Source organism: Lissotriton helveticus, chromosome 5_1 (assembly GCF_964261635.1).
Source record: "Lissotriton helveticus chromosome 5_1, aLisHel1.1, whole genome shotgun sequence".
Lineage (NCBI taxonomy): Eukaryota > Metazoa > Chordata > Amphibia > Caudata > Salamandridae > Lissotriton > Lissotriton helveticus.
Window position 1 is genome coordinate 53578653 of NC_136065.1, and position 26000 is coordinate 53604652.

General features: G+C 47.9%; 1 protein-coding gene across 1 annotated transcript in view; it reads right to left on the bottom strand.

The window, feature by feature from the left end:
• The window catches only part of ABCF1 (ATP binding cassette subfamily F member 1), a 254988-nt gene that overhangs the window by 196803 nt on the left and 32185 nt on the right, over nucleotides 1–26000 (bottom strand). The window contains exons 5-6 of the mRNA XM_078641704.1: nucleotides 18573–18610; nucleotides 11358–11465 (exon numbers count right to left, since the gene is read on the bottom strand). Of these exons, the coding sequence (XP_078497830.1) occupies nucleotides 11358–11465; nucleotides 18573–18610 (146 nt within the window). The remainder of the gene's footprint in view (nucleotides 1–11357; nucleotides 11466–18572; nucleotides 18611–26000) is intronic.

Here is a 26000-nt window from a genome sequence, read left to right on the forward strand (position 1 = left end):
GTAGTAGGAAAGGTTCGGTTTGTGCAATAATCTCAACGTTACGCAAGGCTTTACTTAGCGTAGTTGATTAGTGAGTGCAAATGTGTAGACTGTTGATATCGTGAATGCCCTGCTTATATGGTGCAACGGCTTGGAAAGCTAGAAAGGATTTCCTTTCCCTGTTTAGTCAACGAAGGTTAGGTCCATTTCCTGGAGGGACAAAGCACCCTGACAAGACAAGAGCAGATGCATCCCGGGTGAAGTCTTTGTTAGGAAGTTTGGTAATGGTACTACACTGGTTTCACAAGACAGGGGGAGAACATATTGGGATATGCATTAGTCACACAAGGAACTTGAAAATCTGCTTCACGTGGTCAAACTGCCACCTCACCCGAGTTTAGCGCAAACCAGAACGATCATGTTAAAGCCTATACATCGCAACTGCTAGACTATACCACCTATGCTTTCTAGCACTGTACTCAGTCAATTATTGCGGCCATCGATTAAATGACATAACCGTTCAATGTGTGTGTTTCTGCGGTTTCGAATTGTTTTGCTAGGTGCGCATCCCTCACGCACACCAGTCTAAATCAGCCATCCTCGTCCTGTGTATACTGCTAGGGTAGGGTGACCAGACGTCCCGGTTTTCCCCGGACAGTCCGCGTTTTCGGAGCAGTGTCCCAGTGTCCCGATACTTTACTCCAAATTACCGAAATGTCGCAGTTTTTGTGCAGTGCCTGGGTTAAACAGAGAAATGTCCAGTTCTCCTTCCTAGACACTATTTAAAAACCGGGACATTTCTCTGTTTAACCGGCACTATATTGGGTAACAGATGCTCAATGGGAATTCATAAGCACTAAAAGGGTCAGGTGTTCAAGTGCATCATGACAAATGAAATCCACAAACTTTGCAGGATGCAACTCTCCAAATATCAATGCTTTTCTCCTCCCTCTGGAAGTGTTTTCAAAGCGCCGGGAGATTGTGCTATTACGAGGGACTGCCATTTCAGTGTCAGTGAAAGAAAAAATGTCCAGTTTTTCTAAAAGTATTTTTTTTTTTTACCTTGAAAATTTAGCATTGTATGTGGGCTTTACTCAGTTACTTTGCCTGTGCAGAGGTTCAGAGTCAAGGATCAGGCAATGGTGTTTGGTATCTTACCGGATGTCCTAATTTTCTGGATTTTTCACAAGTGAGACACTGGTTCTATATACACTAGCACAATGTTCTATTTTTACTGTAATACTACAATGGCCAATGACATTTATTCTTTATTCACATGTATAGGAAGGACAGCTACACAAGTATTACTCTTTTAGGTCCATTTGTCACGTGCAGTGCTGCAGGGCATACAAATGTGAAGTAAGTTGTAATGGTGCCCGTTGTGTGAACAAGGCCAGTGTCACGGCCGAAACGCAATACCTGCAACCCATGTCACTTGAATTAAGAGCTGCGATGGGAATCCGTGCTGCGTCTGTCCTATTTCCTTCGGAGGGGCAGGTTTTTAATATATTATACATATACACACACAAAACGGCTGTCATTGTTGTCCTTTTTCTTTGACAGCTGTCAAATAGTCCTACTTCAATGTTGGTGGTTAATGAAACCTATAGTCCTACTTCTATGTCTATGAACTGTCCCGGTTTTTTAGGTCTCGGCTAGCGTGGGCTGCGCACATGCGCAGTCTCGCTGGCGAGAATTAATGACAGTAGCGAGGGTTAACCCCGCCCCTGTTCTCCATTAGCTGGCCTCTTGAACGGCAGTCAGCCATTGCAGAAGAGGTCTCAGTGACGTCATTCTCTTGCTGTAAGCCCCGTCCATTTCGGATTGGGGGCGTGTTTTTTAAGTTTGTTCTACCCTCTTCTCTATTGGCTAGAATGGTAAAAAAGTCAAAAACACGTCCGTTGTTTACATTCCAGCCAATGGAGAAGAGGGGATAAAGAAAAACACGCCCCCCAGTCTGCAAAGGACGGGGCTTTGAATGAGGAACCCCTTAGCGCAGTCCTCCTCCTTCGATACTCCAATGGTCTGCGCTTCTCTTTGTCCCCTTCGTCCCTGTCGACATGCGTTGACTACATCAGTCGAAGGGCTACGAGACTGGGATTGCGTCCCACGTATTAGGCACCCAGGCTCTCCCCACAGGGGGCAGTCCGGACCGGCCCGCAGTGATGCAAGCTTCATTTTGCAGGGCTCTGTGTGGGCACGGAGTCGTTCTCCCAGACCGAGCAGCGCAGCGTGCCCCGCAGCCCTACTCCCTTACAGCGCCCGCACTGCCCATGTTTCTTCGTAGCTCCTACTGCCCAACCTTCACACTCTAGCTCGCGCCCCCGCAAGCCCGGGTGGGCGCCGCTGATGTTGGCAGACAGGTCCTGTCCCCACCCGTGTTCTGGAAGGCGAGGGGTGCGAGTAGCTGGCTCCGGAGCTACAAAGCAAGGCCGCACGATTCACAAGTAAGGTGGGGCCGGGGAGCATCAGGGGAAAGCGAGGTGCCGCCACACCGTTATTGCCAGCGGCTCACTGCCATCACGGTCCCGGCATTTCGTTTACTGATGTGCTGTATCTCCGCGCCCCCGGCCAAGAATCTAGAAAATGGCACCAGGTTGCTCCGCCACAAACTCCTCCTTGTGTTCGCTCCCGGAGCCGTACCTCAATCGTTAGGTCCCCTAATTGCCTCCCGTTTATGTCATCCTGTGCAGAATAGGCTCCCCATGTCGGCACTTTAGTTTGCTGGGCACTGTCGCGGCTGGGAACGGGGGAAAACGCTGGTCAGTTAGGATTCCAGGGATTGGACTTGGGCTCTTGCCCCGACTAAGCTAGAGTGCTAGCCTTACGAAGACTTTGAATATTAGTTGTATGAGTGTATTTTGAATCTTGAGTGTGTAAACCTTGCCCTCTAGAGGTCTTGACCTGCTCTCCACCCCCGTCCGCGAGGTCTGATGCCCCTCACAACGGCCCGCCCGTCGGCATTTAGCAGAGCGAGGTTATACTCGAGCTCCTGTGAGGTCGAGACTTGGGGCCTGCTGCCTTTTCGCGGCCTAGCTCATCAGACAATGTATTTATTTTTAAATGTAACCGGCAAACTAATTGTCAAAACTGATTCCTAACAGATTTTCATTTATATCAACAACCAAACAAATCCCGCACTCAGTAAAGTAGGTAATTTACTCAAAGCTAAAGTTATAATGGCTAAATCGTAACTTTACTAATCACATACACCCGAGCGTTTCATTACAGTTTTAACCAGAATTATCCATGGATACTCCTAGCAGGGGCGTTATGCTGCCACTGCAGTGCAAGTGTTCCTCCATTTCATGGGGCTGGGGCTCATGCCTTCCAAGGCCTGTGAAGGACACCTGGGACATGTGGGAGTATCCGGGCCCCTCTCCACATTCTGTATGGGGCCACGGATTCAGAGAGCGCGACCCCTTCCCCGGGATCTCTTAAACTGCCTCTTTATGGAGCAGGTATCCGGCCTCTGACCTGAGCACAATAAACCCCTGCAGGAGGGGCTTCCACTCACTTCTCGTCGTTCGGATGCTTGGCTGGTTTTCAGCAGTAGGTCTGTCGCTGCTTGTCATTCAACCCCCCCCCCCCCCCTCCACCCTTCCAGTAGTGGTGCAACCCCCCTCTGACTTTATATAAGTTCGCTCCCACGGTTTATCCTTTTGCGAAAAACTGGTATTTAAGAAGGCAGCGCAATGGGTTCAATGCAGTTGGAAATGCGCAAGGGGCCATTTTGGGTCCCCTTTTTTTGCAGATGTTGCACTAGCCACAGCTGAGAAAGGCGCGGTTCAGACGTTCAGTGAGCTGTTTTAGTCCTTCGTCCATGTCGACACCTGTAAGGGAGCCTGTTGTGTTGCGGGCGCTTAGTCGTCTTTAAGTTTTATGCTAAGTGTTAAGGAGTGGCCTTTGAGGACCGCTAGGCCTCTCTTTATATTCTCTCACTGCAGCTATGCTGGTTCGCTGCCGCCCCCCCCCCCCATCCTGCTAGATACAGGTCTTGAGAGCGTCTCATTTTTATGGTTTTATCCCAATGTCGCAATGCATACGACAGTTTGAATAGTTTTACATTTTTGTATCCGGTGTTACTGCACTTCTATCTAGATGCCAACATGTCGAGCTGCGAGGAAGGGGTTTGGTCATCCGAAAGGGGTATTTGATCAGCGGTGACTTGACCCGCTAGTCTATCACAGGAACTGATGAGATGTAGCAGCTGCCTGCAATGTCCGGTCAGATTAAAACCCTGGCAGCTGATTGGTGTGAGCTCGCTCCTTAGTTAGTGCTGGTGCCAAGCATGAAGAGGACCTTCTTCAGGGTCACTTAATGCCATTGGAACCTCTGAATGATGAAAAGCTGAGCAGCCCTACGTGTTGCACACGAAGCTCTGCAGCGGTCACTTGACCCACTAGTCTATTTTAGGAGCTGATGACCTACTGTTGATATTCAAGACGTGAGTAGCGCACACTGTACGATGTGCTGTCTCTTGTTTTAACTACATTGGTTCTTGGAATTATTGTGTGTGTGTGGCTCAGAGTGGCTCCGTGTGGCTGTGTGTGGCTGTGTGTGGCTGCATAACAATTACACTTGCCATATTTCTTACTAACCCTCTCTCATCTTCTTTCTTTCTCTCGATCTCACTTTCCCTGTTATTTTTTCCTCTTTGCCTTTTTTCTTTTTTACTTATCCTCTTTTTCTATTCTATTTTCTCCCTTGCCACTCTTCCTTGGCCCTCTCTTTCATTTTCATCTCCACGTTACTTCACTCTCGGTCTTTCTCTGGCGCCCACACTGTTTTTATCTTCCCTTCTCCCTGAAGCAAAGACAAAACAATTGCTCAGTTTAACAAGCATTTGCAATGCAATGCAATAGGTCTTGCATTTAGGCAAGTTTATGCTATTGATTGGCATTGCCTTTTATTTATCTGTTTTCAAAAACATATAAATAAAAATGTTGTCATTCACAATGCCAATAGCTCTAACTTTTGCAAAGGGGAGACCGTTGAATTGTACTCTACTACTCAGTTTATAATACCCTACTCACACTACACTAATAACTATATCTACAATATACTACTCACTCGCCACACCTCAAATACTCTATACTACTCACTCAAATACTCTATAATATCCTAATACTCTCTACTACTCTACTCACTAATAATTCACTACTACACACTCCCTACTACTCAAAATAATTATACTACTAACTTTCTACAATTGTAATACCTATTACTCTATAGTACTTACTACTACTCTACTACACACTATATAGATCTACTACTCACTATTACTCACTCTACAACTCACTCTCTACTACTAACGCTCTAATACTCAGTTTATAATACCCTACTCAAACTATTCTAATAACCATATCTACAAAATACTACTCATTACTATTCACTAGAATACTCTGTATTATAACCATCTAATATTCTACTACACTTTACTAACTACTCACTCTACTACTACTGTAAGCTACTCACACTTTACTCAATCTCTACTGCTCTCTAATACTCTCAATTCACACTCTACTACTGACAACTAATCACACTAATACACCCTCTAACTACTCTTTACTGCATACAAGTCACACTCCTCACAACTCACTAAATTACACTATCCACAATTTTATACTCACTCTCTACTACTCTACTACACTCTAATACTAAAAAGAACTAACTAACTACTGCTATCTAATATATACTTATTTTAAAAGTCATTCGCTACTCACTACTAAATAGATATGCTACGCCATATACTATCTATAACTCACTACACTACATCTATTTCTATCTAGTACTTTTCATTACTCACTACTCTGTCTCTACTACTTGCTAACTCCTACACGCTCTCTACACACTATCTACTACTCACTCTATAGTACTCTCCACTAATCTACACTACTCACTAATTACTATTGCCTACAACTCACTCCTACTCTACACAGGTATACTCTATTAATCAACTAGTTACTCTCTACTAACTATTAATCACTGCTAATACTCTCTAATGTTTACCTAGTGCCATTGTAAATGACAATACCATATATTTATCGGTTTAAAAAAAAAAACTAAATGAAAAAAATGACATTTGCAATGCCAATAGCTCTAACTTTAACAAAGACAAGACCATTGCATTGTAAATGCTTGTTGTTTAGAGTATCTGGTCACCCTATGCTATGGTGGCTTTATCTGCCTATGAGGGATAGGTAAGTCTGGAGACGCCAAACCTCCAGGGCCCTCCTGACAGCACCGGTTGTACGGATTCCAGTATTGCTTAATCCACTGCTCTATCCGCAAAGGTTTTAGACTTATGTGGGCTTGTTCTTGCACCAGCGCCCAAAAGCCATCTTCTGTGAAGATGCATCAGGAGCTGCCAGTCTTGTGCCTCCACCAACAAGTGATGCTACAATGGACTGGCAGTTCTTTCGTTCCGTTAATATGAACCTGTCGTGAAGATTCATCAAACAGCGTTGAAGTTGTTAGCAAATCAAAAAGGCATTTCCTGTGGAAATGCTGACCCAACTACCATTAGTAACTGCCAGTGGGTGATATAAAATGGGTACTTGCGCCCCCGAGCGGAGCTCTGCCTGCTCACCACCTGCAGTGACACGCATCGGGGGCTATTTTACATTACAAAAGAACACACAATCATCATATATTACATGCTTTATCTCGCCACCCTCATCATCTACAGTGTTGCATACTACAGAAGAAACAAATAAAGCATTTTTAAAAGATAACTGAATCCTGGCACACAAAGGTTGTGGTGACCTGACCCGACCTGACCCGGTCGGTCCGGTCGCTCCTCCTGCCGCGTGGCCCACCCAGAGTGTGCCTGATCTCCTCCCGCTGCCAAGTTAAGTGTTGTGCCCCTGCACCTAATTGTCCCTCTGTGCTTCGTTTTTATTTTCATTTTCTACTACAGTATTTGTATCTGATTTGTAATAGTATCGTTGCCGTTCCCTCGTGTCTGGTTCTGTTGTGCCCCCTTGTCGCTCCCTGCCGCTGCTCCCCCGCGCCCCCACCCCCGCTCCCTCCAGCATCTCCGCACCGATCCCCCCCGCTCCCGCCTCCCAGCTGCTCCGCCTCCCCACTCTCCACTTATGGCTGAGTGCATGCGTAAGCGCAGCGTTGATGCGCAGCGGGGGCGCCGATTGTGCGCTGAAGGCAAGCCCGTCTGCGCCCGGACCGCGCCCAGCGCCAGACCCCCTGGGCCCCGCAGCCGCCAACCCACCCTCCGGATGTACGACACCGCCACCCTCAACGCACTCAACACCGGCCAAACCCCCAGCTGCCACCGTGCCACCCCAGGACACACCCACGGACCCTTCGCCTGCCAATCCTGCAAGTTCTCCTGCCTCCGGACCTGCACTGGACCCGCCAGGCCAAACACCAGCAGCAACCACCTGAAGTGCATCCTGCTCAACACCCGCTCCGTCCACAGACACGCCGTGGAACTATGGAGCCTGCTCGACTCCACATCACCAGACGTCGCCTTCCTCACGGAAACATGGATGAACGCCTCCTCAGCGCCCGACATCGCCATCGCCATCCCAGACAGATACAAGATCACCCGGAGAGACCGCGTCAACCAGACCGGAGGAGGCATCGCCATCGTCCACAAGAACACCATCCGCATCACGACCAACTCCGACGACACCTTCACAGCCGCCGAACACCTGCACTTCCAGATACACACCGACCCCAAGACCACCCTCAGAGGCACCCTCGTCTACAGACCCTCAGGACCAAGCACACAATTCAGCGAAGACATCGCAGACTTCATCAGCCCGCACGCCCTCCCCTCCGCGGACTACATCCTCCTAGGGGACCTCAACTTCCACCTGGAAAACAACAAGGACCGCAACACCGCCGCCCTGCTGGACAACCTCGCCAACCTCGGACTCAAGCAACTGGTCAACACCCCCACCCACTACGCCGGCCACACGCTTGACCCCGTCTTCTCATCCAGCAAGCACATCACCTTCAGCCACTCCACCGGACTTCACTGGACCGACCACAGCTGCGTCCACTTCAGCTTCAGAAGAACCACGACCCACCACCGCCCGCAACAGGTTCCCCACCGGAGCTGGAGCAAGATCACCGCCGAGCAGCTCACCACCTCCCTCAGCCAGAACCCACCCGCCAGCACAACGGACCCCAACGAAGCAGCCCGCAACTTCACGCAGTGGCTGACCGCCTGCGCCGTCGACCTCGCACCACTGAAGAACCCTCCCAGCAGACCCAGAAGCAAGAAAGCCCCCTGGTTCACCGACGAACTCAAGGACTCCAAGAAGAACTGCCGCACCCTCGAGAAAACCTGGCTCCTCAACCAGACCACAGACAACATGACCGCCCTCAAACAAGCCACCCGCAAGCACCACCAGCTTATCCGCACCACCAAGAAGAAATCACTGAAGGAACGACTGGACAACAACGCCCACGACAGCAAGGAAATCTTCAGCATCGTCAAGGAGTTCTCCAACCCCAGCACCGGCAACAACAACATCACTCCTTCACAAGAGCTCTGCGACTCTCTCGCCTCATTCTTCTACCGCAAGATCGCCGACATCCACAACAGCTTCGGCGCACCATCCACGCACCCAACCGTCGAACCAACGCCCCCCACGGCCACCCTCCGCACCTGGACCACGGTGACCACCAAAGACACAACCCGCACGATGAACACCATCCACTCCGGATCTCCAACCGACCCCTGCCCCCACCACGTCTTCAACAAGGCCGACTCCACCATCGCACCACATCTCCGGAACATCATCAACACCTCCTTCAACACCGTCACCTTCCCAAAGAGCTGGAAGCATGCCGAGCTCAGCGCCCTACTGAAGAAACAGACAGCGGACCCCACCGACCTCAAGAACTTCCGCCCCATCTCGCTCCTCCCTTTTCCTGCCAAGGTCATCGAGAAGACCGTCAACAGACAGCTTGCCGCCTTCCTCGAGACGAACGGATCCCTCGACCCCTCGCAGTCCGGTTTCCGAGCCAACCACAGCACCGAGACGGCCCTCATCGCAGCCACCGACGACATCAGAACCCTGCTCGACAACGGGGAAACAGCGGCCCTCATCCTCCTGGACCTCTCTGCAGCGTTCGACACGGTCTGCCCCCGCACCCTAGTTCAACGCCTCAGCAACAACGGCATCCAAGAGAAGGCACTAGAGTGGATCATCTCGTCCTCGCCGGAAGAACAGAGAGTCCGCCTCCCCCCGTTTCGATCCGAGGCCACCAAAGTCATCTGCGGCGTACCGCAAGGATCATCACTCAGCCCCACCCTCTTCAACGTCTACATGAGACCTCTTGCAGCCATCGCACGCCAACAACCTCAACATCATCTCCTACGACGACGACACCCAACTGATCCTCTCCTTCACCAGAGACCCCGCCACCGCCAGGACCAGCCTACACGAAGGGATGAAAGACGTCGCCGAGTGGATGAAGAACAGCCGCCTGAAACTGAACTCAGAAAAAACAGAAGTCCTCATTCTGGGACCATCGCCCTCCGCCTGGAACGACTCCTGGTGGCCCCCCGCCCTAGGCACCACGCCCAAGCCAACAGACCACGCACGCAACCTGGGCTTCATCCTGGACTCCTCCCTCTCGATGACCAGACAAGTCAACGCCGTCTCCTCATCATGCTTCAACACCCTACTCATGCTCCGCAAGATCTTCCGATGGATCCCGACCGGAACCAGGAAGACGGTCACCCAGGCACTAGTCACCAGCCGACTGGACTACAGAAACACCCTCTACGCCGGAACCACAGCCAAGCTACAGAAAAAACTCCAGCGCATCCAGAACGCCTCCGCCCGACTCATCCTGGACATCCCCCGACGCAGCCACATCTCTGGCCACCTGAGGGACCTACACTGGCTCCCCGTCAGCAAGAGGATCACGTTCAGGCTCCTCACCCACGCACACAAGTCTCTCCACGACCTGGGCCCCAAGTACCTCAACGACCGCCTGACCTTCTACACGCCCACCCGCCAGCTACGTTCTACAAGCCTCGCCCTCGCCGCCGTACCACGCATCCGAAGAGCCACCGCCGAAGGAAGATCCTTCTCCTACCTGGCGGCCAAGACATGGAACTCCCTCCCCATCCACCTTCGGCTGACCCAGGACCATCTCGCCTTCAGGAGATAACTCAAGACCTGGCTGTTCGAGCAATAGCGGACCCTTCCCCCAAGCGCCTTGAGACCCTTCCGGGTGAGTAGTGCGCTATACAAATTAAATGATTGATTGATGGATTGCCACCACAGCAGTGGAGTGACACAGTGCAGTGTAGAAGAGATGAAAAAGCAGGTGCCAGGCCAGCACTCTCGGCAAAAATTCACACGCATATTTTTAATAAAACTTGCACATACAGTGCATGACACACACCACTAAGCCTGTGCAAACAGTTCCAGTTCATTGTTATGCAAAGGCTCGAGCTGAGAAGTTCATTTACGGACATGAGAAAGGATACAAGAATGGTCATGACCGAGAGAGTTCCTTCAACTCTGGTCTGCCATGTACAGAAGTGGAACACTGGTTGTAACGCAGCCCTAACAGTTGTGACGAGTGTGTTAAAGGTCAGACTATTTGCCACCCTCAGCGAGTAAAAAAGTTGTTAGTGGGGACACAGTTTAATAAAACATTTGAATCACAACAGCAACAACATTATGGATTAATGGCAGTTAAACGTAAGATCCGCGTCGCCCTATAACTGTGTGCCCAATGCTGCTGCATGTGCTGGCTGAGCTCATCACTCCAGGGAACAGTGGCATCAACCAAGTGCCTCGATAGCTACCAGACAGCCGTTTCACTAGGCGCATTCCAAAGGGGACACGTGCATGCACCAAAAGGACATGAGCAGCTTTCCACAGACCATAACACCGATCAGGACATTGGAGTTGAACTCACTCAAGAGGCAGACACAGTTTGTCAATTTGTTTTACAGATGTCAGATGATGCAATAATGTAATTAAGGCGTCAGTATTCATAGTATGATGGAAAGAGACACTGTGAGGCACACAGAATATTTGAAAATTAACCATGTCAGGGTGCACTGCATTGTACATTGATATAAAGTTAAGTATACGAAAAGAATTGAATGACTGAATAACAAACCAAGATTTCTAAACACATGTCGCAAGTAGATGGGTGTGTGGAGGCAACAATTGAGTACGAATAGAAATGAACAATAAATACCATAAAAGGGAAACTGCGTTTTACTCCTTTTGATCAAGTATCTGATTCTAATTTTTTATTTTAAACGTTTTGTCCATTATTAGCACCCTCTGCGCTGCGTGGTATAGAAACTCCCCTTTCGTGCCTCCACCACCCCTGGTAATGCTCCTTCACTCCAACATGTACAGACTCACCTTTTCCTTTTTATTTTTGTCAACTTTGGCAGGCTTTCTCTCCTCTGTGTCCTCGTCATCTTCTTCCTCACTCTGACTCTGGCTCAGGGCAGCAAAGATGTTACCTCCCTAAGAGGAAGGTCAGTGAAATTAAATCAAGCAGCAGCTTTGTTGGCATTTCATGTAGCATGGACATCATTCCAAGAATCAATGGAGCAGTTTACAGTAACCATGGTTGAAGCAGAGGCATAGAATACGTATGCAGAGCAAAACTACAGGACACATACGACGCAAGACAACATGCTGGACAGTTGCATCTACAATGGAGAGCACGGAGAGGCGGCGATTCTCCGAGAGATCATACAATGCGTAAGTGCAGAGGCCAGTATCAGATCCCAGGTCTCGCTGGTCCAAGACCTCATCCATAACGCTGTCCGCGCACAATGTTCTACCAAACAGAGTGAAAAGCACACTGGCAAGATTTAGACATAGCTCATCTTAGTTGAGTTCCAGATCATAAACCTAAAAATGCTTCTTTCCGGTCATCGGAGTTCTCCATCATAGGTGTCTGCTCTGTCTACATAAGCAATAGAATGTTTCTGGGGACCTGCGGTATTCCTTCAACACCCTTTCAAGTGGTACTTTTTACCATTAGGAGAAAAAACAAACGATAAAGAAAATATGCCCAGAGGAGTCAACATTTTTGAACCCTTGTTCATTATTTTACGAGTCTTTTGAGTCTTCATCTCATCTGCAGGCTCCTATATCGACAGCTCAACTCAATGAACACGTTGATAATGTTCAACTGTCTTCGTACCCTGAAGGCCATCACTTTTTACTTTTGGTGTGCAAAGCAATCTGAGCACTGAAACCATAGCTGCAATGGTCATTAACGGCATCTGCGTGATTCTGGACACGCGCTGCTGTGTTAATTCTTTATTTGTAGGCGGCTTTTGACACTGTCCGTGGCATTCTGCTAAATCAGCTGTTGGGCATTGCAGTCAAGGAACTCTTATGCAACTGGTTGAACTTTTCTTTCTCATCATTCCCAGACTGTTTCCCATGGCAACTTCTGCCCCTCCGGTGTGCCCCAAGACTCGGCACTCAGGCAACTGCTGTTTAATTTACATGTTTCACCAATGGCCAACCCTATTCACTTCTCTGGCTTCTGATTTTCTGCTTAAGTGGATGACCGTTTAATTCTTATATTATAGGGGAGGGGAGACTAGCAGATGCTTCCGGCTCGGTTTCTGACTTATTTAAAAATGGCAGACACAGGCGGTAACCATGAGTATTCCGTTTACCGTGGGTGGGTCAGCCGTCAAAAAGTCAACCAGATGACCAAAAAGTGAAAGATCCGGGTGCAATGGATTGCCAGAGCCCATCGCCTCACTGGCATAGTCTTCCAATGAAAGGCGTGGGTTAGTAAGTGCAGGGTTTTGGGTATATGGTTAATGGTTTTACGGGTACATGGTTAACTCTTATGATTAGATATTAGTGTCAGAGTTAAAAATGTATTTAATTTAAGGTGTGGTGATGAGTATTACGTTTTAGCTACTCTATAAAAGGCCAAACCATATGCCTAATTTAATGTAACATTTTATTTTTCGATATAATTCAATTCAAAATGTTAAACGAAAGCATGCTTTTGGTCCGGCAGCCATTCTATTTAGAATGAGACCATGTCTACGAAAGCAGCAGAAGAAGTTTTTCCTCTGGCGGGAAAGGAGTTAGGTTTATTTGCCTCCTGGCAACATATTACTCAACAACAAACTATCCACTTAGCTACAGTCTGCTTCGTGGGTGCAGTGCCTCTGCAAACTAGCCAGTTGAAGAATTGCTTGGTTGGTATTGTCTAGTAGTACCTTAACACACCCACAACATCGAAAATATATATATGCAGAAACCTATCTGCCAGCAATGTTTCCCAATAAACTTTCCTCGTAACCTGCGCAGTGCAGTGCACTCCCAGTAAACGTTTATGCAACAAAAAAGATATATGCCTTCTCAGACACTCTCACAAAAAAGTGGCTACTATTCAGCAAGGCTGTACGCTTTTGTGTCTACTATATATGAGTGTCTGCGATAATTGCCACCTTCTAAGTTACCATTACATATAATGGGGTGACCCTTTAACCCTCAGAACCTGGGTGGGTAATGAAATTGATAATAATGGTTCTGTCGGACCGAAATACACAGTAGTATAGTATTTCAATTGTAAATGTAAATGGATTTGTATAGCGCAAATCACCACTGGTTTCTAAGCGCTTGCTTAGGGAACCCGTCCTGGTATTCCCCTGTGAGATAACCCCGGCAGGGTATCCGCAAGGTGAAAGCCAGGCATCCCGCCGCGAGGGGCCGTTGTGGAGATTAAGCAATCTATTGCCCAGAGTCGCAGAGTGTGACCCCATGAACGATTAGGCACCGGAGCGAGAATTGTCAAGTCCATGGACATTTTAGGACTCAAGACCCCGCCGAGCCGGGAATTGAACCCTGGTCCCGGGCTGACCTCTGCTTCCAGGTCTACCTCCTCTAACCAGTGAGCCACACTTCTCCACAATTGTATTATTTGAAAACGTAGTCCCTATGTAGGGTACACAGACAGTGGTACTTATACCAGTATAACAAAACACACTGACCACAAAGAAAAATTCAAGTAAAGTTTTACTCATATACTTTCATATTCTCTGTATTGTATTCAATTATTAGTTTTGCTGTCCAAAAAACAAACATAAAACATATAAAACACAAATTCTGTGCAAGACTGATACACATTTAAAACAACATATAAAAATGTCAATTCACGGACTTATTGGCGAAGACCACTATATATACAATAATCCACTAGGTACATCAATAAACTCTTGGGTCCTAGGGGATTTTGTATAGTTGGTTCATAAAAGAAGGAAATGCGTCGACGTTTCGACCCTGGGGGGCGATGCGATGATTTTGCGCATCAGAAGCGGGTCTTCATCAGGACTGTGCAGTTGTAGGACAGCCTATTGGACATAATGAACATGTTTTAGGGGTAGGTCAGTGGTACTGTGCATAAAAGGTGGGGGCAATGTCAATGCTCACCTTTTAAGAACCTTGGCTCCTCATGGAAACCTGGTCCTTATTAAGTGGTTGGTCAGCTGACTCAGCCACTATGGTATAGTTCCTTGTATCTATAATCAAATTTTGATGATTATTACTCATTAGCTTCTCATATATTAGAAACTCTGTATTAGCACGAGATTCCACATGGTAATACATACCTCTGTAAAGATTAGTTATACAGGTGGTGATGTTGAATATTAGATCGTAGACTGAACATTACCAGCGCCATTTTGTCCCATTTCAGACCATAGCGAGCACGTAAGCGGCAGCCATTTTAGAAACTATGGCCACTCTCGTAACATTGCCGATCGCTTGCACGTCTCCCCGGCCTTGCGATCACCCCAGCGCGCTGGCAACCCCCAAGCATCTGTCGGAGCCATAAAACAACTTCAGCGCGGCCCAATCCCAGAGCCGCATCCCGTGCGGGACCCACATACCCTTTCATCTCATTCACACAAACGAGTCCTTTGATAACCCCCTTCCTCTGTGCCCGATTGTCCGAGCTGATCCCAGGCCATCACCTAGCCCTGCAGATGTGGTTTATTGCCCCCTACAGTAGGAACTCGCCCCTCTTCAAAGGAACGGAGGTTAATTAATGCTTTCACACCGCAAGATCCGACCAATCACACACATTCCCGTTCCCAGCGGAATGTCCAGCTGCGCGATAGCCGTCACATGCAGAGATTGGGGTGGGAACCTCTACTGTAGATATGTGTGGGAACGGGCCTGGAGCGGGGATTCCGGGGATGCCTTTTCCGTACATCAAAGCATTGTCAAGGATATGTTGTATACAATAAAGCCATAAACCTGTGTGTAAGAGGCCAGGCCTCATAGATGTTGTTAGAGCACCTCGAGAAGATACGAAGATACCCTCTTGTCTAATTTGACGTGTTCTGCTTCGGAGCGAATTAAACTCTCTTTCCCGCTTTCCAGTTTCCAGCGCCTGACTCTTTATTTGATAATCGTCGAAGTGGTTTAGAGGCGACTAACGCCAAAGCAGTGTGTAGAAAGGTAACCTGGAATAGCTGCTTTTCCACAGTGAGATGAAAAAGGCGTTGTTTCTTTGATCTAAAAAATGGATTCGAGAAATTCCATTAGTTAAAGGGTTAGTCTGAGACGTGGCTTCCTTATTTTGTGAGTGCTTGTGGTGCCCCTAATGCGGTTAGGCAAGGTGAGGTGGAGCCATGCTTATTGTGATATTGTGCCTCCTGTGTGCCTATAACGGCTTTGTCTACGTATAATAACGGGTCCTGTTGGGCTAGTCAAACTGCTGGGGCACTATGGAGAATTGCGTGCGTGGTCGAGTCGGTATCATTTTAATAGTCATCAGCCACCTGAGGAAGAACCAACCTGGTGGTCCAATGTGATTGATTGTGAATAGTTAAAAAACGGTAACCTGCATTGCATGTGAATTACTTAGTACCAACCAGCGCCCCACCCGGACATATTTAACCAAACTGGTGGGTATTCTTAACAGAACCTTCCTATCTTTATTAATATCGAGGGGCTCAGTGTATTCGGTCTGCACTTACTTGATAGAAGCCGTATGCGTCTGACTCCTTCTCATTAAAAAGCGGGAATGCCGATCTGCTCTGATCAGAGCTGCTATTTAACCTGCGCTATGTCCGTGCACCACGCACGAACGTGATTCTTCATCTACACTCAACTGCTATCACTGATGTCAGTAAGCAGGTAGAGCATTGGAAATGCAATAGGTCTCGCATTAGAAAAGTTATAGCTATTGGTCTTGTAAATGACAATTATTTTATTTATGTGTTGGTTTTTAAAATAGCTAAATTGATAGCTTTGTCATTTACAATGCCAATAGTCATAATTTTCGCGAACGTGACACCTATAGCATTTGAAGTGCTGTCTGGTGGGGGGGGAGGGATAGAAGCACGTTCACAAGACCTCATCGATGTAAGGCATACGATGTGCATCACGATTTGTATTGACCCATGTAGTCTCCTACGTAGGTTGAGACTTGCTCACTTACCGCCATTCAGGATATGGTTTGGGAGGTGGGGGGTAATTTATTTCTCTGGCGATTAGCTTGTGCCAGGGTGCCAGCTACTAGAAACAAATATAAATGTGTGCAATTGGTAAATCAGCAAAGTATAAAGGCTGCTTGCGAGTCAGTGTATACTTTAATTGATGAGTCCTTTGGAGCTTCACAGCAAAGGGAAACACGAGAAGAGAAATGTAAACCTAAGTAGATGGGAGGAAAGGAGAGACGAGGTGGAGAATGAGGAGAGGGACAAGACTCCATGGGAAGGGGAGCAAGGGAAACCCGAGAAGAGAAATGTAAGGCACAATATCACAATAAGCATGGCTCCACCTCACCTTGCCTAACCGCATTAGGGGCGCCACAAGCACTCACAAAATAAGGAAGCCACGCCTCAGACTAACCCTTTAACTAATGGAATTTCTCAAATCCATTTTTTAGAACAAAGAAACAACGCCTTTTTCATCTCACCACCTGTATAACTAATCTTTACAGAGGTATGTATTACCATGTGGAAGCTTGTGCTAATACAGAGTTTCTAATATATGACAAGCTAATGAGTAATAATCATCAAAATATGATTATAGATACAAGGAACTATACCATAGTGGCTGAGTCAGCTGACCAACCACTTAATAAGGACCAGGTTTCCATGAGGAGCCAAGGTTCTTAAAAGGTGATCATTGACATTGCCCCCACCTTTTATGCACAGTACCACTGACCTACCCCTAAAACATGTTCATTATGTCCAATAGGCTGTCCTACAACTGCACAGTCCTGATGAAGACCCGCTTCTGATGCGCAAAATCATTGCATCGCCCCCCAGGGTCGAAACGTCGACGCATTTCCTTCTTTTATGTACCAACTATACAAAATCCCCTAGGACCCAAGAGTTTATTGATGTACCTAGTGGATTATTGTATATATAGTTGTCTTCGCCAATAAGTCTGTGAATTGACATTTTTATATGTTGTTTTAAATGTGTATCAGTCTTGCACAGAATGTATGTGTTTTATATGTTTTAGGTTTGTTTTTTGGACAGCAAAACTAATATTTGAATGCAATACAGAGAATATGAAAGTATATGAGTAAAACTTTACTTGAATTTTTCTTTGTGGTCAGTGTGTTTGGTTATACTGGTATAGGTACCACTGTCTGTGTACCCTACATAGGGACTAAGTTTTCAAATAATACAATTGAAATACTATACTACTGTGTATTTCGGTCCGACAGAACCTTCTAAGTTACAGCATATAATGAAATAGGATTGTTTCTTCTGCTTTAGTGGACTGCAACCCAAATAATAGTCTTATTCTACCTATGGCAATGTCTTTTTTTTAACTTTTACTACAGGTCATTAGATCAGTGCAAAGCAAATAACCAACCTAGTAAGTTGCGATTCATACACAGACTGGCACAGGACAGTCGTTTCACACAATGTAGGAGTCTTTCCATTCCCCAGATTACTTTTATGCTACTTTTGTGGAAGAGCAGAAGCATGTTTAGTCTTTTGACCACAAAGGACCATAGTCACCCTTTTCAGGTAGAACTACAGCTTTTAATCTTGGCACGGGGAGCATCTTGAATAAAACCCCCTTCAACCACTACACAGTTTAATCCTAATCGACCCCATTAAGTGTCGATACACTTAGACCATTCATCATTGCTCCAATGTATTTGTGACGCTCTCTATGGATGCAATCCATGGTTGGGACCACACTTGGTGATGAACCTCGCTACGTAAATGTAGGTGAGCCCAGCATCCCATGCGGGCAACGTCTCTCCTGTTATATACGCAGCAGGGTGTGAAAATGGGCGTTTTCAATCATCCAGATAGGATTGAATCGCATCACGCTCCAACTGTGTCCTGACCTATTAAGCAGGAACGCCCCCCACTTTCCATTGTTTTTGCTATTGTGCAAGCGAACTGACCCTCCGTCTGCCCTCCCAGCCTGTGAGAGTCTACAGGTGGAGGGTAACTGTGTGTTTACATGAATGGTACTTTTAGGGAGGCGCATACAGAAACCTGCAACATCTCTAGACCCACAAGCGCTGCGTGGAGAATTCCCACCAAAGACCGCACTTGTATGCATGGAGTAAGATTGCCCACCACTGACAAGAAACACCTGTACCTTCTTTTTCTTTCCAGCTTTAGGAAGTGGAGCCGCGTCTGAAAATACACAAAGGGAGGAAGAAGTGAGGATGGATAACAAACAGACCAATTATTGAGCCAAACACACTGCAATTTCCAACCACTCATTGAGGCACGGTCTTCTCCTCCGTCGCAGCACCCCCAACCCCCACCCCACCCCACTCCACCCAACAAGGCGTGGCAAACATTTTCCCCTCTGCATCCATTGCTACTCTCAGACTTGCGTTTCAATTCTTTCTTCTTTTGTCTTTTCTAGTGGCCAACAATTATAATCTGACAATTCAAGTCCCAAAAGGTTTGGGACGGCCTCCACGAATGATTAATTTACAATTATGTACATGTTTAATCAATCAAATTCTTTATTCAGCCTCAATGGCTATAAAGGCACATGTTATGTTATGTTAATATTTATTTCTTAAGCGCTCGTACGCCCGTGGGCTTCATGGCGCTATCGGGGTGGAAAACACAACACAATGATCTATAGGACACCCAACACACTACTCTATGGGTAAGCCTGTCTGAATAACCACGTCTTGAGAGAACATCTAAAAGTAAGAAGGTCTTCACACTGTCTTAAAGGCAGCGGTAGAGAGTTCCAGAAGGTAGCAGCTAGAAAGTGGAAACAGCTCCCGCCCTGCCGTTTCTTCTTAAACAGAGGAACAACTAACAGATCTTTGTGAGCGGAACGAAGGTTACGTGATGGGGCATACTTAAGTACCATTTTCCTAATGAATTTGGGACCCTTACTCTGGAGAGCCTTAAAGATAATGCAACCTGCCTTAAACTCGAGCCTTTGAGCCACAGGCAGCCAGTGTAATTTTTGTAGGCCAGGTCTGACAGACTGCCATTTAGGTTGTTTACAAATAAGTCTGGCCGCCTGGTTCTGAACGAGTGGCAAACGTTTAAGCTGACCCGCTGGGAGTCCCAAGTAACGACTGTTTGAGAAATCCAGTCGGGACAGAACAAGGGCAATGATTACCTGAATAAGTGCAGAGTATGTCAATAGGTGAGCAATTTTTTTTATCTTTCCAAGTTGAAAGAAACTTGAGGCTACCACCGCCCCTACCCGACCTTTGAGTGACAGATCTTCATTAAGCGTCACCCCTAGGCTCTTGACCGTGAGGGATTTGATGGGTGGAACCCCCATGTCAGGTGGCCAAAAGTAGATGCCCCAGCTGAGTTCACTTTTCCCGGGCAAGATCAGTTCTGTCTTGCCCGGGTTCAGTTTGAGATGGTTCAGGTTCATCCACCTCTGAATGTGAACCATGGTGTTCTGAAATTCAGTCACAGAGTCTGCGGAGTTTAGAGGGAAGACAAGTTGAAGATCGTTCGCGTAATTAAAAATATTGACTTTGTAGTTTTTTTAAAGAATATAATAATGGACGCAAGTATAAATTAAACAATAAAGGGAACAGAGAGGATCCTTGCGGGACCCCGCAAGTGGACGGGGTTCTGGGAGCCGTGAAGGTCCCCAGTCTCACTGATTGCGTGCGCCCAGTAATAAAGGAGGTTAGCCAACTCAAAGCGGAACCTCTGAGGCTGGCCTGCTCGACACGGTTGACAAGAATGGAATAGTCAACCGTGTCGAACGCGGCCGACAGGTCCAGGAGCACAAGGGCCTGATGGACATCGTTATCCGCATTAGATCTAAGAGTGTTTTGAACTGCAAGAATCACGGTCTCTGTAGAATGACAAGGACGGAAGCCTGCCTGGTTCGGCTCAAAATATGCCGAATTTTCGATGAAATTCGACAGGCAACAAGAGACATGGGCTTCCAAGATTTTGGATAGGTAGGGCAAGAGGGAAATCGGCCTATATATAATTAGTCAAATCATGTGGGTCAATACCAGGTTTCTTTATCAGGGGCATAAAAAATAAAACATCCACAATTGGTCTAGTGTCAAAATTACACTCTCAGACATATCTAAATTAAAATAAAATACAGCAACTGTTTAAAGTGCAACCTTTGATAAGATAAAAATACATTACAAAAAAAACAAATACAGCAAAGGACATTTTAACAAATACTATATAAAAGGGCGCCAGGGCTCATCTTAATAAAACCGAACAAAAATCTCCATATAAGGGTCCGCCAAGTAAGCAGGAATAATAGGGCCGCCTCAAACCATCGATCTAATCACAGTTTAACCAGTGTACATGAACAGTACATTATAAAACAGCTCACTGTCACATTTAATTTCGTTGGTTAGCAAAATACATCCCTGCCAAAATCAGAGATACAAAGCAACAGGTTTTTGGTGAATGGAGAAGTTGCCAGTAAAGTTAAAGCAGGCCTCCCTTGATAAAAATCCAGGAGCAAAAAGGAGGCGAATGTACTTTCATCTTAAGGCTGACCAGTTGGGGTAAATAAAAACAATATGCCAAGCGTCTAGTGCAGAATTCATGTAACTTGTGCAAAAAAGACAGTCTAAGGGCTTATGCCACCCCATAACAGCCGTGGAAACCGATTTAAACAAAAGTTAGCAATCTTTTAAGAGGAGCGACCATGTCCAGGGTTAAATACATTTACATTTTATTCATGGATTTCACCATCATAAACTATCTTTGGATTAAGATACTAGTAGCCTAGTTTCACGAGTAGTTAATCTAAAAGCCTCTTTCGCCCAATCTATGTCTGATTTACTAATCAGTTCTGGGTACTGAACAACGGAGGTTTACACAACACCCCCAAGTTGTTTTAACGTAACTTAACCATGAAATGTGATGACTTCATTCCAAATTCATGCAAACAATCACAATCCTTCTGTTAAATTCCAGTTCCCTCTTAAGCCATATAGAAAGCCAAAAAAGTATTAGGCGGAGTCGAACAGAATCAGTTATAAAATCTGCTCTCATTTCTTCATAAACTATTTCCTCTGGGACTGTCATGTGGCGGCTTTCCGCGGTCCCAGGCGCCACAGGATGCATGCAGACATCGGGATACTCACTTCCGGCCGGAAGTGGTGTCCCGGTCTAGTCCTCCACCGCAACAAGCACTTCCGGGCCAACACGTTTAAAGTGCGTGAAGCCGCCGGATCGGTGCTTCTGATTCTTCCTGACAGACGCGCTTGAGCCCAGCAGACACCGAACGTTTCTTCAGGTCACTGTAACGCTGCAAATCCTCACGCGTTACGTGACTGCTTGCCGTCTGTACCTTTGGATGTCAGCCGCGCAGGAGCGCTGCTGATAACTCATTCACGAAGCAGCTGCAAAGGCACGCTGCTACTTTCCAGCCTTAGTTGGTTTTGTTGGCAGTGGCGCAGGAGCGTTACTGCTTGTTTGTATTACGAAGTGCAGGTGCACTTTAACTCCTGGTTCCTCCGTTGTTTTGCCCGAGGCGCCGGAGCGCTTTAACATTATAATTTAGACATACCTTTGCTTTAGTGGTGGCGCAGGAGCGCTACTGCTTGGCTCCTACACGCAGAAAGCGTAGGAGCATTGCACATTTGGGCCGCGCTATAGCGCTTACCCTGGAGTTCTTGTTCTTGCCTCCTTTTCAGCGCAGAAGCGCCTTCCTTTGAGTTCTTTTGGTTCTTTGGTGGTCCTGGCGCAGAAGCGCCTCATTTTACATTTTCCTTGCCACGGACGTGAGGCTCCTGGACGACACTTCACTGACCTCTTCATTGAGTCAACCCGAACAACAATTTGTGGTGAGTGTCAGAAACAGGGGCTCCTGTTTGCATGTGTCTTGTGGGGTGTTATCCAGCACAAGCGTAGTACCTAGCCCTAATCTGGTGTTTCTTGTTCCCTCAGCTGTGCCAAGACCCTTCCCTACGTCCCTACCACCAAAGCCACTTCCTTGGTTCCTTTTGGCCCCCATCCCTGGATCCATCTCATCCTTGTCGGGCGTTATTCCCCGCGGGGGTTTGTTGGGATCAGGGGCGGTGGTTTCTGTCGTCTCTGCGGGATTGCCTCACAAGCCCAGGTGAGTCTTGTGGGGTACCTGACAGAATCAGAAGCCCACGTTCATACAACTTGCCCAGACGACATGGGAGAACCGGAGGTAACCCTGCAGGACATAGCAGCCTTGCTGGCTGGCATGCAGGCAGAGAACCTCAGCTTACGCCAAGATATGACGGCCCTACAGGGCCAAGTGGCGGCGGGCTTCACCAACCCATGGGGAACCACTCCTAGTCCCAGAACCCGAACAGAGGGGTTGCTTAGACAGCCTACATTCTCCTTTGGAGGGTCCTCCTCTGCCACCGGTCAGGATACGGCTATCCAGGTCATCACGCCCCACCCGGTGCAACTGGCCCCACCCGAACGCTTCTATGGCGACAGCACCAAGTATGTTGTCTTTATCCACCAATGCCATTTGCATTTCATGGCCAGAACAGCGGCCTTCCCTGACGATGCATCAAAAGTGGCATTCATACTGGCCTACATGGGCGGGGACGCAGCGCAGTGGTCCATCTCGCTGGTTGAAAACAACGACCCCATGCTAAACCACTTGCCAACGTTCAAAGAGACCATGCGACGGATGTTCGCTCGACATACGTTTGTACAAGCCGCCGACAACCAACTGCTTGGTTTAAAGCAAGGAAACAGTGACCTGCTTCACTATATCACGACCTTCAGTCGCCTGGTTATCGAGGCACAATGGCCTGAGGACAAAAAGGTGTCGGTGTTTTACCGAGGATTGCAGGACGACTTGAAGGACCTTATCGCCCAACACCCCGACCCTCCAGACATGATAGGGCCGTTCATTGACATGGTGGTCAAGATGAACTTCCAGTTGCAAGAGAGGAAAACCGAAAAAGGGAAACACAGCGACAACCGTTTCCTCCCAATCACAGAAAAGGCCTCCGACAAAGGCAAGGAGGATGCCCCCTCGTCTAGCGACCCCCAGGAACCGATGCAGATAGGCAGCGTCAGAGGGGCCCTAACCAGCCAAGAGAGAGAAAGAAGGAGGAAACAGAACCAGTGCCTCTATTGCGGTAAGAGCGGTCACTTCGTCAGGGAGTGCCCGGTGAAACCCAGCCGCACACAGAACAAACGGCCTTTCGCCTTGCCCATCGACAAAGGAAACAAGGCGGGAAACGAGACAACCCAGTAGACATGGGGGTCCGTCCTCTGGGTTTTTCTTCCTGCACTACAGCGATCCCTGCAATCTTCGATGGCAACCATCACAGGCATGGAAGTGACCTTGCGGAACCAAACAGGCTCCTCTTGCAATATCATCGCGATGCTCGACTCCGGAGCCACCGGCAACTTCGACACCGTCTATTCACAAACCCTGGGAATGAGCACGGTGCCTAAAAAAACAACCTGAAACTGTAAAAGCCGTCGATGGTACGGATCTGACCTCCGGTCTCATCAGGCATCAGACCGAAGCCATGACTATGTGCTTCACGAACAAGCATGCTGAAGCCATCAGCTTTGACGTCATAGACGCACCTCAGTTCAAGGTCATCCTGGGACTGCCATGGCTGGTAAACCACAATCCCCGAATCGACTGGGTAACTCGGGTGATCAATTTGGATTCTGACCACTGCTGTAGCACTTGCTACGAAGAGGACAACATGCATGGTATCCGTTCCATACAAGCACGGTCGCTACCAGGACAAGGCATGGGGATGGTGTCTCAGGCCAAAGTACCGGAGGACTATCAGGATCTGGCAGAAGTGTTCGATAAAAAGGGAGCCAACACCTTACCACCGCATCGTTCCTTCGATTGTCGGATAGATCTGATACCCGGCTCTACATTGCCCTGTAGCCAGATCTATTCACTTACCGAAAAGGAGAACGTCCATCTACGTTCCTATCTGGATGAGTACTTGGAAAACGGGTTCATCCGCCATTCCAGGTCCCCGGTGTCATCTCCCCTTTTCTTCGTTTCGAAGAAGGAAGGGGACCTGAGGACCTGCATCGACTTTAGGGCGATTAACACCATTACGATAATAAAACAATACCCGCTTCCGCTCATCTCCAACCTCCTGGACCAAGTCAAGAACGCCTCAGTGTATACCAAACTGGATCTGCGGGGTGCCTACCATCTGGTCAGGGTCCGGAAGGGTGACGAATGGAAGACCGCCTTCCGGACCAAATTCGGCCTCTTCGAGTACCAGGTCATGCCTTTCGGACTCTGCAACGCCCCCGCCGCGTTCCAGTACTTCATTGATGAGGTATTGAGGGAGTTCCTCGACGTCTTCTGTATCGTGTACATAGACAATATCTTGATCTTCTCCCAGACCATCACCGAGCAAGTACAACACGTACGTTCGGTCCTACGACAACTAGGGAAACACAGACTATACGTGAAACTGGAGAAAAGCGTATTCCACGTGACCTCCGTGGAATTCCTGGGTCATGTCATCACCCCCACCGGTATTCAGATGGATAACAAGAAAGTAGAGGCCATCCTTCTTTGGCCCACGCCGGACTCCGTGAAAGGGGTGCAGCGGTTCTTGGGGTTTGCCAACTACTACCGCCGTTTTATCACTGGATTCTCCGGGATGGTGGCGCCTATCTCGCGCTTATTGCGCAAAGGACAGCGTTTTTGTTGGGACCAGAAAGCAGACGACGCGTTCCAGGAACTGAAGAGGCGGTTCACTACAGCACCGGTGCCGATACATCCAGACGCCGAACAGCCTTTCGTGGTAGAGGCAGACGCCTCGAAAGACTCCTTGGGAGGCGTGTTGTCACAGAGGGATGCCAGCACCGGACAGCTACATCCGGTGGCCTTTTATTCCAAGAAACTACAGCCAGCAGAAAAGAACTACACGGTGTCAGACAGGGAGCTCCTGGCCATCAAGACGGCGTTCGAGGAATGGCGTCATTACCTGAAGGACGCAAAACATACGGTCACCATCTACACGGACCACAGGAACTTGCAGTTCTTACGCTCAGCACGCGCCCTGACCGCCCGACAGTTACGATGGACCCTGTTCTTTAATGAATACAACTTCACCATCACCTACCGACCCGGAAAGGACAACGCCAAGGCAGATGCTCTCTCAAGATTGGACGAGTCAGAGGACGCCACCGAAGACACAGAACCAATTCCCGTTATCTCGGATGACCACTTCCAGGGAGTAGTGGCCTCCACGGACTTCATGACCCAGTTACGGAAGGACACGGACGGAATAGATCCAGCAGCTCTAGTGCAGGGACACAAAGGCGTGGTTCGTGAAAACGGATTCCTGGTCAAAGGGAACAAGTTGTACCTACCGAGGGAACCCTGTCAACAACGAGCGATCCGGATGTGTCATGACCATATCATCGCTGGCCATCCGGGATACCACAAAACGCTTGATCTGATACGACAGTTCTGGTGGCCAACAGTAGAAACCGACACAAGAAACCATGTCTCCCGTTGTACCATATGCCTGCTAGGCAAGAACAGATCTGAGCCCCCAGTGGGCCATCTCCGTCCCATCCCGGTGCCACCCTATCCTTGGCACACCAT